Source organism: Passer montanus, unplaced genomic scaffold (assembly GCF_014805655.1).
Source record: "Passer montanus isolate IOZ18808 unplaced genomic scaffold, ASM1480565v1 scaffold1, whole genome shotgun sequence".
Lineage (NCBI taxonomy): Eukaryota > Metazoa > Chordata > Aves > Passeriformes > Passeridae > Passer > Passer montanus.
Window position 1 is genome coordinate 27,103,701 of NW_024356504.1, and position 20,303 is coordinate 27,124,003.

The 20,303-nt window shown below is 46.6% G+C and overlaps 1 protein-coding gene across 1 annotated transcript; it reads left to right on the forward strand.

Moving 5' to 3' along the window:
* Positions 1-2,622: 2,622 nt before the first annotated feature.
* Positions 2,623-18,684, forward strand: TNFAIP6 (TNF alpha induced protein 6). Its single transcript, XM_039732293.1, has 5 exons — positions 2,623-2,760; positions 12,905-13,066; positions 16,053-16,281; positions 16,890-16,930; positions 17,382-18,684. Exons 1-5 carry the CDS (start codon positions 2,670-2,672, stop codon positions 17,534-17,536), a joined length of 678 nt encoding a protein of 225 aa, XP_039588227.1. The 5' UTR covers positions 2,623-2,669; the 3' UTR covers positions 17,537-18,684.
* Positions 18,685-20,303: the final 1,619 nt, after the last annotated feature.

Genomic DNA, 20,303 nt, shown 5'->3' on the forward strand with positions numbered 1-20,303 from the left:
ACCTTTCAGTGTGTGCAGATATGAATTAATAAGGCCATTAAATGAGGGGTTTTGGTGGAAAAGAGAAGGGGGAGATGTTGGGATACACAAGACAGATGATGGACTTTGGACCTGGTTAGCATAAGAGATTTGACAGACAAAATGCCTTGGCAAGAGAAATCAAAATTGCAAGAAGATTCAAATCAGACTGACTTACCAAAATAAGAAAATGACATCAAACTGTGCAAGCAAGAGATGTTTAAAATGTGTGAGTTTGTTTAAGTGATGATTAACCCAATCACTGCAGTAAAACTTTACTAGCCCTCCCAGAATAGATATATAAGCAGTTGTAGTTCACAATAAATTTGGATCTTTTACCATCTCATGAGTCCCTGTGGGACTTTCCTGACACTGCAGAACTCTCCTTGTTCACTGTAAATCTTGTGCTGAGCCCCACAGGGCTTCTCCTGGAGTCCCAGCATCAGGGAGGCTGGAAAATCCCTCCAGGATCAATCCCTGGAGGTGGCACTCGGGGCTCTGGGTGGGGACAGGGTGGGGATGGGCACAGCTGGGATTTTGGGACCTTGGAGCTCTTTTCCAGCCTCATTTCTGGGATCCTGAGCACAAGAATCCCCAGGCTTTTCCCAGAAGGGAATATCCATCAATCCAACCCAGCAGCAGAGGTGTCCCTGCCCAGCCCCTTCTGGCAGGGAACATTTTGTGTTCCCACAGCCCCAAACTCTTCACACCAACAACAGAAAAGGAGCTCTGGAAGTCCTTAAAGTCCCATTTTTGTATATTGGGGGGAAAATCCTTCCTGGCAAGGGGGCTCAGGGATTGGAACTGCCCAGGGAGGGTTGGAGTGCCCATCCCTGGAGGTGTCCCAGGAACTCCTGGAGGTGGCACTCGGGGCTCTGGCTGGGGACAGGGTGGGCACAGCTGGGATTCCATGGGCTAGGAAGGATTTTCCAGCCTCAGGGATGCTGGGATTCTGTAGAGCACCAAAGAAGCACAGATAAAACACCAGGCCTGGCTGCTCAGCACCACGTGGTGAGCTGGTGGTTTCAAAGAGAATTTGACTACAAGACAAAGGAGAGAAGGTTAAAAAATATTTCGTTCTAAGAGAAAACCCAGGAGCTGAGTGATCAGCTCAGGAGCTGAGTTATCACAAGTGCAGGGCAGAGCTTTCCAAGGGCAGAGCTTTCTAGGGGAACATGAGCATGGAGCCCAGACCATTTCCATGCCCTCATCTCCCCGCTGTCCCCTCTCCCTCTGCGGCTCCAGGAGCAGCTGCAGGAGGCAGGGGCAGCCAGGAGGGAAGGCAGGCAGCTGCCAGGCTGGGAATCAGACCTTGCACTCTGCTTTGGAGGGGAAGGCTGCAGCCTGGGCTGCCGCTTGCAGAACAAAGAGCAGCTGCTCCCGACACTCGCAGCTTGGCTCCATCAACAGCGGAGCTGGATTTGGAATTGCAGATCCCGTGGAGGGAAAGTGAACTCAAACAATCCGTGCAAAATATTCTCTCCTGCCTTCTTGTCATCGATCAGGTCGCTGGGAAAATAAAGCCACCAGGATAATGGATCCTCTAGGGAAATAAACCCAAATTCAGAGGACTAAAAGCATTCCTGATGGCAGCTGCAGGACGGGCATTGCTGGATTTAGAAAGGCTGCCAGGAGCAGAATTGTACCAAAAGCTTTGATTCTTTTACATGGATGGATGGATGATAGGGATAAACATCCCAAGCTTTAGAGTGATTTATTTAAAATTAACCCAAAAATCCGTTTCCACAGAAGCCAGGAGCTCTAATTCTTGGGGTTCCAAGGGTGTTTCAGGAGGGTATGGGATTAAATGAGGATGAGGGGGAGTGTGTGGGGTCTCCTGAAGGAGGGAGTGTTGAAATGAGGATCAGAGGGAGTGTGTGGGATCTCCTGAAGGAGGGAATGAGGATTAGAGGGTGTGTGTGGGATTCCTTGAAGGAGAGAATGTTGTGGGGATGAGGGGGAGTGTGTGGGATCCCTTGAAGGAGGGAATGTTGAAATGAGGATTAGAGGGATGTGTGGGATCTCCTGAAGGAGAGAATGTTTCAATGGGGATCAGAGGGAGTGTGTGGGATTTGAAGTAGGGAATGAGGATTAGAGGGAGTCTGTGGGATCTCCTGAAGGAGAAAATGTTGAAATGAGGATGAGAGGGATGTGTGGGATGCCCTGAAGGAGGGAATGGTTCAGTGAGGATGAGAGGGATGTGTGGGATCTCGTGGCTGCTGCAGACACTCCCAGCAGCTAGGCTGGCTCCTGGGTTTGTTGTGTGGGATTGGAAGGCAGCGAGTGCTGAGGAATGAGCAGAGCTTGGCTGGGGCAGTGTCCGTGTGTGCTGCAGGAGTGAGGGACGGGATGGATGGGATGGGATGGGATGGGATGGGATGGGATGGGATGGGATGGATGGGATGGGATGGGACGGGACGGGACGGGATGGGATGAAACGGGACGGATTCTTGGCCGGGCTGGGCAGGAGCAGAGCCAGCCGTGAGTCACGGCGGAGGTTGGGTAAGCAGCGCAGCAGCACAATTGGAGCAGCCCCGTGACCTCAGAGGCGAGCTCTGTATTTAAGATCTGGCTCGCAGATGCTGCGGGAGGCTCGGGCAGCGCAGGCAGCCCGGCGGCGGCGGGGACAGCCGGGGACACTGCCCGGGACGATGGCACTGCTGCTGCTCTCCGCCCTGCTGTGCGAGCAGGCTGCAGCCTGGGGCTTCAGGGATGGCGTGCTGCACAACTCCATCTGGCTGGGTAAGAAATCGCTGCCTCTCCCCCAGCCCGTGCTCGTCCAGCAGCACAGAGCTCAGCTGGGCATTGATATTGATATTTATCTGCGCTGAAACCCATTGAAATCGCTTTATCTGAATAGCCTTTTTACAAGCTTGCTATTTCTGCAGTGTCACTGAACTGCAGGAAAATGTATTTATTTATTTTAAAAGGTGATTATAGAACATTTCAGCTGAATGTATTTTCCTGCAGCGGGAGGTAAAGTGAGAACTGCGCTCATTAAATAGCAGTGGCTTTGTTTTGAGGGAAAAGGAGCCTGAAAAGAAACATTTGCCAAAGGAATGAATTACTTTCTGCATGAACATACTTCCCATGCCTGGGGTCCTGCATGGGAAACGAAATGATCTGGAAATAACAGCGATGATATTTCCTGGCTCTCTGGAAAAGTGCAGAAATGGGGATGTTTGGGCTGTTCACGTCGTTTGGGGAAGATTTCAAAAGACAAAAATGCCGTGGGCAGGTTTGTGGTACCCCCAGTGTGTCTCGGGAGCCCTGAGGGTTCTTCTACAGCCCCTGGTAATTATCATTAGAGCTGAGAGCTGACTCAGGCTGGAGCCAGAACCAAGGCACCCAGTGCTCTGTTTTCCAGACAAACCCTTCCCGATCCTCCATCCTGCAGAATGCTGTGGGCTTCCCTGAGGATCTCCAGTGTCCCCTGGAGCTGGCAGTGCCCAGGTGTCCCCTGGAGCTGGCAGTGCCCAGGTGTGCCCTGGAGCTGGCAGTGCCCAGTGTCCCCTGGAGCTGGCAGTGCCCCGTGTCCCCTGGAGCTGGCAGTGCCCAGGTGTGCCCTGGAGCTGGCAGTGCCCAGTGTCCCCTGGAGCTGGCAGTGCCCAGGGTCCCCTGGAGCTGGCAGTGCCCCGTGTCCCCTGGAGCTGGCAGTGCCCAGGTGTGCCCTGGAGCTGGCAGTGCCCAGGTGTCCCCTGGAGCTGGCAGTGCCCAGGTGTCCCCTGGAGCTGGCAGTGCCCCGTGTCCCCTGGAGCTGGCAGTGCCCAGGTGTGCCCTGGAGCTGGCAGTGCCCCGTGTCCCCTGGAGCTGGCAGTGCCCAGTGTCCCCTGGAGCTGGCAGTGCCCCGTGTCCCCTGGAGCTGGCAGTGCCCAGGTGTCCCCTGGAGCTGGCAGTGCCCAGGTGTCCCCTGAGGCTGCAGCCCCTCTCAGAGCAGCCTGCAAAGCACCAGGAGCACAAACCAGGCACAGCAAGGATCTTTTTTTCCATTTTTGCACATTTTTAAAGGCTCCTCTTGGGATAACAGCGGTCATTTCAGCAGTTTAATGAATTGAAGGCAAGTGGAAGGAAAATCTTTTTTGAAATGCTTCAAAACGGAGCGACTGTGGGCTAATTGGAAGGCATCATAAAATTCTGTTTGGCTACACCTCGAAGCATTTACCAGGAGAGTAAATAAAAATAAAGCAGGGGTAAAAAACCTGATGGCTTTCTCTAAGAAAACAAACCCAAATAGAAATGCACATCTTGTGTAAGTGCAGCAATACCATTGCTGAAATGAACCTCAGAGCGCAGTTAATTCAATCAGCAGTGGAATTCAGGGGCTCTGTACATAAATGAAGATAAAATTGGCAAATTCACAGCCATCCAGTTCATGCTTCTTTGCATTTAAAGTAAAATAACTTGAATAGTAAAGGAAGTCAGCCCAACCTCAGCCTCGCTCGAGTATCAGTGGAATAAAAACAGGGGGTGCACAGTGACATCTGAGCTTTGCTTTTCCCCTCTTCCGATAGAATATAATATATAATATATGATATATAATATGATATATAATATAATATTTAAATATTATAAATTTAAATATAATAAATAATATATGATGTGTTATATACAATATAGAATAGAGATAATATTCTATATTATATAATATAGAATATATAAATATGTAAATATAAAAAGGCAAAAATATAAAAAATATATTATATAGAAATATATTCTACATTATATATTTATAATTTTGGATTGCTATCACTCTGGAAACACTTCTTTTACCCTTTTCCTTGTCCCAAAGCCCCTGTTGCCCCTGAGGCAGTGCTGCTGCAGCTGTCCCTGTCCCGTCCTTGGGGATGTGTTCCTGGTGCCCCTGGAATTTTGGTGCTGCTCCTTTTTGCCCCCAGCCCGCTGTGAGCAGGGGTTTATTGCCAGCTGTGGGGGCTGGCACAGCCTTGCCCAGATTTGCTGCTGGGCTCATCCAGTGCCAGCTCTCAGTGCTGAGGGGTTTTCCAGGCCAGCTGCTGCCCTCTGCTCACAATTCCAATTCCTCTCCCATTCCCACTCCCTGTCTCAGGGGGTTTAGGAGCTGCACCAACCCTGTTTGGTGAAGCTCTCTGAGCAGCACAGGCCCCTGCCAGGAGCTGTAAGTGGCTACCCTCTGCTTAAAAATGAAATATTGCTCTTTATTTAGCATTTAGCAGGGGGCTCATGCATACTGCAGGTACTTTATTGGCCAAATTCCGTGCTGCCCGTGCTCCTGCAGCAGAGGCTGGCTGCATTTCAGCCCCTCCTGCTGCTCGGGGTGGGCTGGGGGTCCCTGTCCTGCAGGACCCTGCTGTCCCTGGGCTCCTCGGAGCATCTGGGGAGGTGGAACCCACGGCCCCGTGGCAGGTGCTTGTGATGCCAGAAAAATCAGCATTTCCTGCAGGTTCATCCTCAGGGCTCCATAAACAGCGACTCCTGTGCGTTTTCCTGTGGATGCGGGGATGGGAGCACACCCAGAGCCATGAATGTGTACACGAAGGGTTAACCCTGCTCTGACCCAGCTCTGTGCTTCATGCTGGGCTTATCTCCCTGCACAGCCCCACGCGGAATTAAGGATGGAGGGGGAAATATTGCCAGAGCAAGATGCCATCAGTTCATTGGGATTTTCTGTCGGGGAGTGCGGTGTCACTGGCTGCCAGGCAGAGCCAGGACGTGTGTGTGTGTGTGGTCTGCTTTGCCAAAGGCTGTTTGGTCATGTTGCAGAGCAATAAAAGGGATGGAAGCTGGTTGCTCCTCACAGGGTGCTGCTGCTGCTTTCAGCCCTGCAGACTGTGAAGGGCTGGTCTCCCCGGCAAGATGTCCATTTAATTCTGCCAAAATTAATTGTGTGAGAGGGTATTTCTTGTTGGGACTCAGGTGTTTGTTAGTTATTACCTGTGTTACAGTCCCACAAACCCTGAGTTCTGCAGCACTTCACCCTGACACACTAAAAATGGAGCCTCATCTCTCTCTCCAAGGCCTTTTAAGGATAAAATGCCTAATTAAGAAATTAAACCTCAATTATTTTCACTTTTACCCAATAACCAACCACCCATGACCTGAAATGTGGACTTTTTATTTAATTACACAAAATCACCCGAATCCATGGAGAAGAAAGTGAAGCAGAAGGACCAACCTCCACCCCAAAACCTCCATCTTGCTCTATATTTATCACTACATTCTACCCCTTAAACTCTGAGTTTCCCACCCTGTGGTATCACACACTTCTCTCCAAACTCCACAGCCACAATCCCAGTTCTGTCATTCCATTTTGGAAGCTTCTCCAGGGCCTCAGGTCAGTGCAGAGCTCTCCTGGGGGTCAGTGCCTGGCAGCACAGAAATCTGAAATTCCCAGCAGCCAGCAGAAATAATCTGGAAAAGCTGCTGCCTGTCCATAGGGACATCCCAGCAGGAGGTGGGGGGAGATACCTTTAGAGGGATAAGATCTGAAAATAGTATTGCCAGGTGGAAAAAAACCACCTAAAAATGGTGAGATTTTAGTGGCAGCTCTGAGAGCTCAGGGAAGACAATCAGTGGTTTCCCACCCCCTTCCCTGGCTCTGCAAGGATCAATAATGGGGATTCCAGGCCAATGATTGATGCTTCTCATGCCCAGAACTAAGAACAAACTTGTGTGAAATTAAAAACTTTCAGAAGTTAAAAAAATTAAATTAAAAACTTTCAGAAATTCTTCAGAACTTTTGTCCCCAGTCCTCGTCCCTCACACTGTGCTTTAAATTCACTGATGTGTTGAATTCTCTAAGAAAATCAACACCATTTTCTGTGCCTCAGACATTTCCAGGACCATTTCTTGCTGCCTTCTGCAGATCCTTCCCCAGTCTGATAAACACGACAAACATGGGAAAAAAATCATCCCAACTTTTTAAATTGTCATCTGAGAAATGTGGGAAGTGGATTTAGAGGAAATTAAATTACACTTATAGTGTATTGTAATTAAAAACCAGTGAGCTTGTAATTGCAATAAGGTGAATTATAACATCTGTGTTGTCTCACCATTCTCATGAGACTAAAAATAGAATAAAAGTTTTTAAAATGCCTCTGAGTCAGAAAAGAGCATAATCCAACAAGAAAGAGTAAAACCATAATTTATACCTCGAGAAAAGTATCAGCTTTTTTATCATCAGCACTTGTAAATACCAATTTACAGTTAAAATAAAAACATTTACAGAGCGTGCAGGCAGGCCCAGCACGGAGCTGGCTCCTGGGGGACTCAGGGATTCCCCAGCCCTGCACTCCCAACCCAACATTCCCAGCCCTGCACACACACACTGAGCTGATTTATCTTGATTTCTCATGGGCTCAGCCATGACAGCCTGCTGAGTGGCTGCAAAGTAATACTTCCTGTCAATAAATCCAAAGTTATGCTTCTGCTTTTTTGCTTTGCTTGCTTTTAGCCACGCAGATTTGCCAGTTTGCCAACCTAAACCAAATGTTTGGGTGACTTTGGCTAATTCTTCAGGCTTAGATCCGGAATGTTTGTCCAACACAGCCCCCCCAAAACCATTTCCCACCTGTTTAAATGGTGTGCCAGTGGGTGTTTGGCCAATCCCAAAAGATACTCAAAAAGCTGCAGCAGGCACATTTATGGGATCATCCCAAACCATCTCTGGATTCTGGTGGAGGCATGGGAACAGTGGGCTCCTCACCTTCCCAAGAAATCTTCTGAGCCTCAAGAATCAGAGACCCTTGGCTCCACGTGCATGACCTATTGTGTCACATGGAATTAAACAGGCAAAACCCATCTTTAGTTAAGGATGTTACTCCCTTTCACAGTGTATTTAAAAATCAGGCCTCATGAATGAATTCCTGTGGATAAATTCTTAATTTAAAAGGAGTTTTTGTACTACAACATGGCACGATCCTCCAGCTGTGGGTTGTTAGGCTCCTCCAGGAAGATTTTTCCTTGGAGGAGCTGTTATCCCATGGCAGTGACATTCCCAGGGATGTTGCAGAAGGAGGCTCTCCCTCTCCTCAGACTGCTGTCAGCAATATAATTTATTTCTCTGGGCACAGAACCCACCCTGGCAAACATCATCCTGTGTCTATTAAGGGCTCTCACCATTCCCAACCACAATTCAGTGGCTTTTTTAAAAACCTCCTCCATCCCAGCCAAAAGCACCGACCCCAAGCGTGTCCCTAGAAAATACATCCTTTATTTTAATGCTGCAAATAACTGCTGTAAAAATGCTGCCTGCCTTGCATCTTTCCTCAGCCACGTTGGCTGGGCAGAGCTGCAAACAGCCATTCCTCTCAGATTCTGCTAAATATAAGTGAGACCTAAACAAGAAACCCTTCAGATGAGATATGCAGATTGCTGCTGAGACAGATTTCCATACATATGGCACCAGACAAGTGCAACATGCAAAGATTGTAAAGCTTGGAGCAGCACTGGCAGTTTCTAGGTTTCCTTGGAAAGCTGTTTTATCTCAGAATTGCCACAGCAAAGTAAAAAATAATGAAGAAATTGCTTTAATTTTCTGCGCAGCAGAAATGTCAGCCAGCAATTGTTCTGGTCCTGCCCTTTGTGACACACGCTCAGATATTTTTATTTGACATTTTCCCCCCTTTAATTTCTGCCTCTCCTCTATCCAAGTAGCTGTGATTTCACTTCTCTGGAGACTGAAAACAAAGCTCTGATTCATCTTCCAGAGGCTCTGGGAGTTCCAGCCAGGAGGATGCTGTGATGGGGATCCAGGAGGGTTCCCCTGAGCCAGACAGGACACACAGGGCTGGGGATGCTGACTCCAAGCTGCTCCCAAACCTCTGCCCCTGGAGCACCCCGGGGGAGCCTCCCCAGCTCTTGTTGATTTTCTGTTCTTCACAAACTTCTCCCACCCCAAATCCTAACTCTGGGTCACACACATCCACCCCTGAGGGTGTCACACACATCCACCCCTGTGGGTGTCACACACAATCCCTTTTTGGGCTACTAAAACCAGAAGCCAGACAAAATTGAGATAATAAAAAGCAATTCTATTTATTGAAGGGCCTTCAGGTACATTTAGGGCAAACAAAGCCCCCCAGGGGCTACACCCAAAATGGACCACTGGTCACAGGTTTCACACTTTTATAAGTTCGGTCAATTTATGTATTGGGGGTTAATCTGTTCAAATTCCAGCTTCAGCTAATTAAGTCATTTACCCCAAATTTGCTCCCCCTAACTCCCTTTTGTTTCCATCTCTCAGGGCCTGAGGCAGTGAGGTGTGCTTGACTGTCAGGCCTGGAGAGAAATGGTTTGTCTGACAAAATGGGAGAACAGCAGCTGACACTGGATATGGGGTTCTACACCAAAGAACTGCAGGATTACAAATACACGAAAAATATAAAAGCCAAAATCCTAAGGCATCACACACATCCACCCCTGTGGGTCACACACATCCCTTGGGGTGTCACACACATCCCTGGGGGTCGGCAGGGCTGAGCTTTCCTCATGCTCCCTGCATGGCACAGCTGAACATTTCTTCCTCTGTGTTACAGATACAGGTGAAATTAAATTATTGGCTTTAAAATATTAAAATATTGCCTTTTTGCAAATATTTAAATGGATTCTATGTGTATAATGTTAAAGTAACTTTGTTATAAAGGTATAGTTTTTATTTCTGTTGTTAAGCTTAAACATAGTAGTAAAATAGCTATACTTGTATTAAAATACCTACTTAGATAAATTAACATCCAGTGAACATTTTAAAAAGACACCTAATACAAATCTGCCAACTATCAGTACTTGCTGTCTGAAGACAGTGTAGACCAAGGTCCAAAAATTAGAGGTGATAAACTAAAACCATACTCATGCATACTCTAAAAAAACAGACTCAAAAAAGAAACACACTGAACAATTCTTAGAATAAATAAACTAGTTTAGGAAAAAAGTTTACTATGCATAAGAGTGTATGAATATACAACAAGCTGATGGAATAAGAAAAGCATTAAGAAGTGTCCCCAAAAATAACAAAGTAGTTTTGGCTGAGTGTCACAGCCCTGGCTGGGCAATAACAGACTCCATATATTAGAGAAGGCTGATTATATTCTTTATTAAGAAACCCATTGCTCTTTTATACCCTAGTTCACGTGGACCTCACTGGTCCTTTAGTTAAAACACCATCACCAGTGGCTAATTAAGAAACCACCCTTGGTAAACCATCTCCATAACACATTCCATGTGCAGCAGGTGAAGATAAGAATTGTTTCTCACTCTTTTCTCTGATACTCTCACAGCCTTGCCCATGACAATGCCTGGGAAGTTGTGTGTTTCTCTGTGAGCAGAGAGCTGATGCCACAGCTGAGTGATAAATGCACCTGGCTGGGACAACCTTCACTCCATGACCCTTGTCTCCTATCGTCCTTTATTACACTTTTTACATCTTCACAAGGAACAACATCCTCTCCTCCAGTTTAGGAACTGGTGAGGATCAAATAAAGGGAGGAGGTACCAGCTTCCAGATGAGCTGAGTGGTAGCTCTTCATGCAAAGGCAACAGCAGAAGCTGTTGGATGCCAGAACTTTGCCAAGGTCACCAGCTAAACCCATGTCTATAACCAGTGACATGTGGAAATGTGCCCTCTGTTGATGGAGTTACTAAATTATCTTTTGTCTCTTTAAAAAGGAAAAAAGCCCAGAAGTTTTTCTCCTCAATTAGGTAAAAAGGCACCTCATAAGGCTTTAGGGACTTCACTTCAAACTTATGGATAGCTAATTAGACAGAAGGCAAAAAGTCTCACCTAAGCAATTCACTAGAAAAAGAAGAGAACATAAGAACTAATTGCTTTTGTGGGGTGTTTTACCAGGAGTAAGGGCCTCTTGTCCCTGGCTCAGGTTTTCCCTGTAAAGAGCTTTGTTATTTTGCCTTTTATTAAAACCTTTCTGTTTCCAACACTACCACAGAAACCACCCTACTAATTTTGTGCCATGTGAAGTAGCTGAGCCATCTCAGGTGGGACACATTTCTCCAAGAGCTCATAAGACTAACTCAAAGAGATTATTGTGTCAGTGACTATTAAAATGAGACAACACTGGGAATGAGAGTCCCTGTATGGCTGAGCTGAGAAGGCCCCGACGATGGAGGAATGATGAGGAGGATACAGAAGGCTAATTAATTACTTTATTACACTCTATTTTTCTATACATCTAAAACTGAATGTGCCAAGCACTCAACCCTGCACTGAATTTTGTGACTGTCCCGACAGTCCCCACACACACAGGATAGGCCAAGGAAACAAAACACCATCACTCTGGGTAAACAATCTGGGTACACAATCTCCATACTGCATTCTGCTTTTGCACAAACACAGCAAGTGATAAGAATCGTTTTTCCCTTCTCTGAGGCTCAGAGAACGTGAATCTCAGAAACATTCTTGGGAGGAATTAAGCACTGGGCCCTGCTTTTCTCAGCGGAACGTGGCGCTGCATCCCTGAGCCGCGCTGCCGGACTCTGGGCACTTTTCCTGAGGAGCAGCCGGCCCTGCAGGGCTGTGGGGGCTGCTGAGGGCTGACGTCCCTGGAGCCTTCTCCTCTCCAGACATCACCCAAAATTCTGTGTGCTGCTCTGGCCCAGCATCAGGATTTGGGAGACACTGTGGAGAGAAGGCAGGGAGGGGTAAGAAAAGGAGACCTTTGGAACAATTATTTTGCTGCATTTTGTCTCCAGAGAGAATCTCCAGTTCTTGGAGCATCTCTGTGGCCTCCTCAGGACTCACTCCAGAGCTTCTCTCTGCCAGGGCTGCACCACTTTCCCAGCCAGGAATTCCCAGTTCCCAATGTCCCACCCATCCCTGCCCCTGGCAGTGGGAGCCATTCCCTGGCTCCTGTCCCTCCATCCTTGTCCCCAGTCCCTCTGCAGCTCTCCTGGAGCCCCTTCAGGCCCTGCCAGGGGCTCTGAGCTCTGCCTGGAGCCTTCCCTTCTCCAGGGGAGCATTCCCAGCTCTTCCAGCCTGCCCCAGAGGGGCTCCAACCCTGGGAGCATCTCCCTGACGTCCTCTGGACTCTCTCCAATCACTTTGATTTCCATCAAGATATTTTGTCTGCAAGGGAATGAGTTCTGTGCTTGGAGTGAAAAGTGGAGCTGAGTGAGCCCTCCCCTGCATTTCCAGCTGATTCCTAAGAAGTTCTTCATTCATTCAGAGTCTGGGAAAACAATGGAAAATATCCTCCACTCCAGACATTTTTTCACTGTGCTGTTGAGTCAGAAGCTGGCTCCCAGCACCAGCACATGTGAAAAGGGCACTTTTGTTTCTTCTGAGGAGCTCAGAGCCCTAAGATGCCACAAATATGTTCCAGTTCCTCTCCACGAAAACATTGGATGGGTCTCTACAACATTGCATTCTTTGGCTATTGGTGTTAAGTTCTCAGCCACAAAATGCATTAAGGGGATCTTTTTGTTTGGCAAGAAATCCTTGAGGCATTTCAGGTATTTAAATTTAAATTGAAAGTGTTTTAAGCAAATGCTTGGGGATTTTAGCTGTCCGTAGTATTTTATTTATTTTTAGAACTTAATGCTGAGAACCCTTGAGATGGGATTGAGTAAATTTGTCTGACTTCAAAAGGGAAACAGAGAACACCCTTGGAAAACTCATCCAATGGACAATTTGATTACAAGTGCTGGTAGAGCACTTAAACCTGACTGTGCAGTCCGTCTGCATTTGATTTGGGGCTTCAGATGAAGAACCACTAATCACATTATGGAGAACACAATTCAATTTTACCCTCTGTATTTAAAATTATCCTCTCAACGTCCTCCTCTCCCATGTAGCTCAATTTCTCTCAGGCCAATTACACCCAAGTGATTGAGAAAGACTTGGTGCAATAGAAGCAGCCCAGCACTGATCATTTTCTGACTCGTTTTCCCTCTGCTGCAGGTTTCCACGTGTGTGCTGCTGGCTGGATGGCCAAGGGCAGGGTTGGCTACCCCATAGTAAAAGCTGGAGCCAACTGTGGCTTTGGCAAGACTGGGATTGTTGATTATGGAATTCGCCTCAACAAGAGCGAGAGGTGGGACGCCTACTGCTACAACCCCAACGGTGAGGAGCAACCCAGGGCTGTCCTTCTGTCCTCTTCTGTCCTCTTCTGTCCTCTTCTGCATTTAGCCCACCATTTATCTGAATAATCTGAGGGCTTTCTGCCCATAATCTGAGGTATTCTGCCTGCAACAGGCTAAATTTAGGGTTAAACCTTTTTTTTTTGGTCTGAGATGGAACAGCTTTGAAAATGAATGCCCTGCCTGGGACTGGCATTCTTAGGAGGATTGTCCTAGGGAGGAACTGGGAGGAATTCCTAGGGAGGAATTGTTTCCTGGCACAGAGTGCCCTGGATCCCTGGCAGTGTCCCAGGTCAGGTTGGGCAGGGCTTGGGACAGTGGGAGATGTCCCTGCCATGGCAGGGGTGGATGGCGCAGTGTCCCAGGTCAGGTTGGACAGGGCTTGGGACAGTGGGAGATGTCCCTGCCGTGGCAGGGGTGGATGGGATGAGTTTTAATGTCCCTTTCCATCCAAACCATCCTGTAATTCTACGATTCTCTGGGTGAAACTCCCACCAGCAGTGCTCTGTGTGTATTAGAGGGGGAGAAGTGGATCTCCAGAGCAGATCAGAGTTCCAGCACGACTGACAAGAACCCCAGCAGAGACATCTCCCCATGCCCTGCCCGCTGCTCTGCAGGTGACTGCAACAGCCACGTGGCCACTGGTGCCTTGGTGTCCCTCCAGCCAGCAGGGACAGGGCAGATGTGGCACCAGGAAGGGCAGCAAAGCTCAGCTTGGCCCTGGGCTGCTCCCCGGCCTGGCAGAGCCGGGCTCAGGCTGGGCCATGACGTCTGCACAGCTGTGCACATTTTGTTTGTGCTCCCAGGGCTGGGGCTTGTTTATGTTCATCAAATAGCTCTGTGGGGTGGGGGCCCTCCCCAGATGTTCCACACGCTCACACAGAGCTGCAGAGAGACTCCTGCCCTCGGAATTTCGGCGTGGGACTGTTCCTTTGTCTGCTCTGGGCCACGGGGAGCTGCTCTCCGGTTTGGTCAGAGCCCAAAAGGAAACCAGAGCTGCCAAAAGTGCAGAGCCACGAGCCTGCAGCCTGCAGGGATGGGCGTCCAGGGGCTGTGGAGCCTGGCTGGGCTGTCTGCAGGCAGGACAGGGACAAATCCCTGACACAGCTGAGCCTGTGCTCTGCTCCAGGAGGTCAAAGAGGCCGAGAGGAACTTGTGGAACTGTTGGGGTGATTGAAGTGTTCATCCCATCTAGCAGGGATGATGGAATCATGGAATCATGGAATGGGCTGGGTTGGAAGGGACCTTAAAGCCCATCCAGTGCCAGCCCTGCCATGGCAGGGACACTCCCACTGTCCCAGTCTACTCCAGCCTAACCTTGGGCACTGCCAGGGATCCAGGGGCAGCCCCAGCTGCTCTGGCAATCCCAGCCCAGCCAGGAATTCCCAGTTCCCAATGTCCCACCCATCCCTGCCCTCTGGCAGTGGGAGCCATTCCCTGGCTCCTGTCCCTCCATCCTTGTCCCCAGTCCCTCTGCAGCTCTCCTGGAGCCCCTTCAGGCCCTGCCAGGGGCTCTGAGCTCTGCCTGGAGCCTTCCCTTCTCCAGGGGAGCATTCCCAGCTCTCCCAGCCTGGCTCCAGAAGGTTCCAGTCCTGGGAGCATCTCCCTGACCTCCTCTGGACATTCTCCAGCAGCTCCAGGTCTTTCTTGTGTTGCAGCTCCTGAGCTCTCCAGGTGCTGCAGTGGACTGAGCTGGGAAGTTCTGGACTCATGGACAATGTACAAACTCTGGGAAGTTCTGGGCTCATGGACACTGTACAAACTCAGGGGATTAAGGGGTTAATCTATCTTAGTGCTCCTAATTCCTGTGCCCTGCATACCCTGACACAGCACCTCCCTCTCCCCAGCTCTAAACTGGGATAAATCCTAAATTCAGGCAGGAATTCCCAGTTTGGTCAGCCCCGCTGGCAGGGAGCTGGCGAAGTCCAAATGCCACTGGATCAAAGCAGGAGTGGTTTTATCCCAAAGGGAATGTGGAGCAGCAGGAACAGCAGGAGTACAACAGCAGGTCTGTGATCACGAGCTGGTTTTTGTTTGAGAAACGCTTGCAAGGGGTTTTTGAAGAGGAAAGGATGAATCTGAGTGTCAGTGTGACTTGCTAGTACAGCTGTAAAGCTTGAGAGAGCCAGAAATCCCAAATGCCTTTCACATAAAACACAGCTCTGGCCCCAAACACACTGAAGGCAATGAAAGCTTTTCCTGTGAATTCAGTGAGGTTGGGATCATGCCTCTTGCTTCCAAAATATCTCCTTCCAAAATCTGAGTGTCTAAGTTTGAAAAGACAGGTATCTGCTAAGGCAGGAGCCCCCCCTGAAATGGAAAATGTAAATCCCCTTCCCCCGAATTATTGTAATTTTGAAATTAAGGGGCTCTCAGGCAATGATATGGGAATAGGAATAACAGTTCTTTACTAGGAAAACTAAAAATACAAATGCAATAATACAAAAAAAGAAAAGAAACCCCAGAGATAAAGAAAAACTGCCCAATGAGCAGAGGAGAACTGCCCCAGCCCTGACAGGTGGAGATAGGATACACCAAGCTATTAGTTACATCAAAATAGCTCATTATATTAATTGGACAAAGCAACAGCTTATTCATTCATGACCAAACTGGACTGTATTTTATTGGTACAAAGCAATTAATGTCAATAATGAATTGGCAGGAGTTTACAACAAGTTTTGAAGGCATGAATGCTGCTCACTAAGGCTGCAAGTATCCCTTATGTGTCTATTTCATCAGTTTCCTTGCTTTCTTCTGTGCTGTGGATAAATTCATATTTTATCAATTTCTTCTTCTGCTAACTCCATTGTTTGGCCTGCAGAGCAGCTGCTAAGCCCATCCACAAGAATTTTTATCACCCTGGACGTCCCTGTGTGATTCCCTACAGATCCCCAGCTCCAAGTGCTTGAAGATTCAAACCACGGCCAGAATTAAAACTCCAACTCTCCCTGCTTTTATCTCCCCGCTAGGAAAAGAGTGTGGTGGAGTCTTCACGGACTCCAAACACGTTTTCAAGTCGCCAGGCTACCCCAACGAGTACGAGAACCAGCAGGTCTGCTACTGGCACATCCGGGTCAGGTACGGGCAGAGGATCCACCTGCAGTTCCTGGAGTTTGACGTGGAGGATGACACTGCCTGCCTGGCTGACTTCCTCGAGGTCTACGACAGCTACGACGACGTCAACGGCTTTGTGGGCAGGTAACGCCAATTTGATATGCAAATTTAGGGCTCATTTGGCCAACCCTTTAGAAGAACGCTGTTTAGAAATTGTAAATTTTAAGATTTACTTCATAAATGTATAATATATAATATAATACATAATACATAATACATAATACATAACATATAACATTAACATATAACATATAACATATAACATATAATATATAATATAATATATAATATATAATATGTATCATATCAAGTCTATAGTCGATAGTCTATAGTATATAGTATACTATAGTATATATATTATTTATAACATGTACTATATTATAATATACCATACATTATGTATCATTTGGCATATATATTATATTACATTATATTATATTATATTATATCGTATTATATCGTATTATATTATATTATATTATATTATATCATATTATATCATATTATATCATATTATATTATATTATATTATATTATATTATATTATATTATATTATATCTGTTATAGCTATTATATTATTATATTTCTTACTATACTATATTATATTGCTTACATTATATTCTATTAATTATATTATATCATATCATATTATATTATGTTATGTTATATGGCTATATTCCTTTTTTTCCAGGTTTTGTGGAGATGAGTTGCCAGATGACATCATTAGCACAGGTAATTAATTTGCACTCTTTGTGGGAAATGAAAAAGCCAATTAATTACTTTGAAACAAATGTAAATCAGGGAAGTGTTCCCTAAAAAAGAACTTAAAAACCCAAAAAATATATCTGAAAAAAACCTCAAAATTAAAAAAAAATACATCTGAAAAAAACCTTAAAAACCAAAAAATACATCTGAGAAAGTTAAAACCCCAAAAAATACATCTGAAAAAGTTAAAAACCCAAAAAACATATCCGAAAAAAAAAAAGTAAACCTCCAAAATTGTATCTGAAAAAAGATAAACCCCCAAAAATATATCTGGAAAAAACTGAAAACCCACAATAAATGTGAAAAAAAATTAAAAATACCAAAAAATAGACGTGAAAAAATTAAAAGCCCCCCTCAAATCCATGTGAACCCCCATTTTTCTGCCCCCCAACCCCACAATCCTGTTTTCCCGGCGCAGGGAACGTGATGACGCTGAAGTTCCTGACGGACGCCTCGGTGACCGCGGGCGGGTTCCAGATCCGCTACTCCACCCTGGACTCGCCCGCCCAAGCCAAAAACGGCACGGCCCAGGGCAAGGGCGGCTTCCTGGCGGGGAAATTTGGCATCATGTGAGCAGGACTGCCAGGCAAAAAGGGCCTTTACACTCAACACAGTCCTGAATTTTTCAGGCGTTTTTTTATCTCTCTGAATTTTTCTCTTTGGCTTTTCTATGTTTCGGTAACAAAGCACACTAGGGAATAAATTATAAAATATACTTACATGGATAATAGAGAATTATTTTTAGAATACAAGTACTGTAAAAATTGGAAGAATTCATTGCTACCAAAGACTTTACATTGTTTTTTAATATCAACTGCTCTTTATCCTCATTTCTTGCACCACTTGAAGAAACTTTTTGTGTGCCTGTCCTGATTATTTTTAAACTTATCAGGTTCTTCTCTCCTTATTTCCCTTGATTTTCACGTATTTATTTTTTAGACTGTTGCTTTTCCCCCCTGTTATCTACACATTATTATTATTATTATTCTTTTTTGTTTTTAATGAACTGGTTTGCTTGAACTGGAAGGGCCTTCAATGTAAGGTGATTTTTAAAATACAAAAATTCATCTTGTGGATGGCCTGGCAGGCACCAGGTGAAGATTGGGAAGCAGCACAGAGAGCACAGGACCAGCTGGATCCAGACTTCCATTTTCTTGTCAGATCCATGGATTCTGTCAGGGTTTCCTCATGCACAGAATGAAGTCCTTCACAAGAATTAAAGGAATGACTTGGTAAAGAGAATAAAAGTGGTGAGAGGAAGCAGCAGGAGGAACTTCTCACCGAGCATGTTCACAAGACACCACCGAGGTGCTGGACCTTGTTTACACGGGTTTGAGACTGTTCTAGCTGAAATTGCTGAATTTAAAATCCTTTCAGACTGTCCTAGTTGAAATTGCTGAATTTAAAATCCTTTCAGACTGTCCTAGCTGAAATTGCTGAATTTAAAATCCTTTAAGACTGTTCTAGTTGAAATGGCTGAACTGAAATCTTTTAAGACTGTTCTAGCTGAAATTGCTGATTTTAAATCCTCCTCCACATGTTTTTTTACCTGAAGCAGCATTAAAGCTACCTCTGTTCTAATCCCACCAAGCCTGCAATGAGTTATTTTTGTTTCTGGCAAACGTAATTAATTTTATTAATTTAAAGGATAAATACGTTTTGTTTCTGAGTGTTTTCTTGACTCTAGCTCTGCCGAAATCTAATGCCCACTAAGAATTTCCCTGTGAATTCCATTTTGTTTGGAGCATTTGTATTCTTCATCACCTGAATTCATCAGGAATGGTTTTGTGTTGGAATCTGAAATGTAGGGAACTCTCAGAACTTTGGGCTTGTAAGCCAAATTTCAGAATTAAATCCAGGATTTGGTCTGAGACTTTGGAAAAGGCTCCCAAACCTCAGGTGCTAGAAGTGAGAATGTGGATTTAAAGTAAAGCAGAAGAAAGTTTAGAGTTCTAGAGTTTCAAATATAGAAAAACCAGAAGTATTTACAAAGGTAACAAGGAGTTTAGAATGCAGTGTGTAGGTTTGTGTGCCATAACATGATTGGCTAAGAAAGTTTACACACGAGTCCATAAGACAAAATATTTAATGATTGGGTCAAAAGCATAAATACCCTTGTTGGCAGTGCTTTATTGGTCAATACATCCTTAAAAAGTCTGGTAACTGAGGGTCCTGTGACCTTCTGAGCCATGCAGTGAAGATGTGAGCCCAACTCACCCTTCCTGCCTGAGTAGAAGAAAAATAAACCACATCACCTAAAAAACTCAGAGGTCCCATCTCTACTCATTGAAATTCCTTCACAAATCCCCATAGTTTTGCACAAGGAAGATCTTAAGCTAATCAGCCCCATTTTTGCTTTATTTCTTCTAATTCTCAATGGTTTGAATTTATTTCATTTCTGAGCTTTTATTGTCATTTCACTGGGAATATAATCCTGGTTTCTGGCTGTACAGGGGAACATTGCAGCTCCTCTCCTGGCTATTTCCAACACTTTATTCGTGCTCCACGAAACGGGTTTGGTATCACCACACTCTGGGACGTAACTCTATTTAAAATGTGCTTTTTAATCCTGCCACCTTGTGTTCACAGCGCCTGGCGTACAACAGCGTTCCCATTTTCCAGGGTCAGCCACAGCGCTTTTCCATAGGGAAGAGAATAAGGAACAGCATGGGGAGAACATCAATATTTTATTGATGACCTCGGGGTGGGGTTTTTGTTGTTGGTGTTTTTTTAACTGGGAAGAGACAGGTCTTGGATTGGTAGGGATGAGAACCAGGGAACACGTGGAGTCCCCATGGGATAATTTTTTGGGCATCTCCGATGGCACAGGGAAGGGCTGGAGGTGACAGAGCCACAGCCCGGCTCTGTCCCGGAGCTCCAGGCCTTTCCAGCACTTTGGGCTCCGGGAATTCCGGATTCTGCTCCTATGGAGCTGGAGCTCGTTCCCAGTCAATAATTAGGGATTTCACCTCACGTGCTTCCTCCCGAGGGCAGCTCCGATCCCTGCTCTGGTCACCAGGAGCCAGGGAATGAGCGGAGCTGTGTCAGGGCACGTTCAGGTGGGGAATCAGGGAAAGGCCCTTCCACCACAGGGGGGTCCGGCACAGGCTCCCCAGGAAATGGGCACGGCGCCGAGCCGCCAGAGCTCCGGGAGCATTTGGACACGGCTCTCAGGGTGGGATGGCCGGGCAGGGCCAGGAGGCGGCCATGGACGATCCCCCTTTTCCGCCGCTATTCCCGGATCCCGCGACCCGCGCCGCCCGCTCCGCCCGAGCGCCCTCAGCGCCGCGCGGCCCCGCCCCCCGCGGGGCCCCGCCCTTCCCGCCGTATTATTATTCTT

What these genes read in the sequence shown, in the direction of transcription:
- TNFAIP6 (XM_039732293.1), top strand. Translation starts at nt 2,670, where the DNA reads ATGGCACTGCTGCTGCTCTCCGCCCTGCTGTGCGAGCAGGCTGCAGCC. An exon ending in GCACAACTCCATCTGGCTGG is followed by an intron (nt 2,761 to 12,904) that starts GTAAGAAATCGC and finishes CCTCTGCTGCAG; the next exon opens with GTTTCCACGTGTGTGCTGCT. An exon ending in CTACTGCTACAACCCCAACG is followed by an intron (nt 13,067 to 16,052) that starts GTGAGGAGCAAC and finishes TCTCCCCGCTAG; the next exon opens with GAAAAGAGTGTGGTGGAGTC.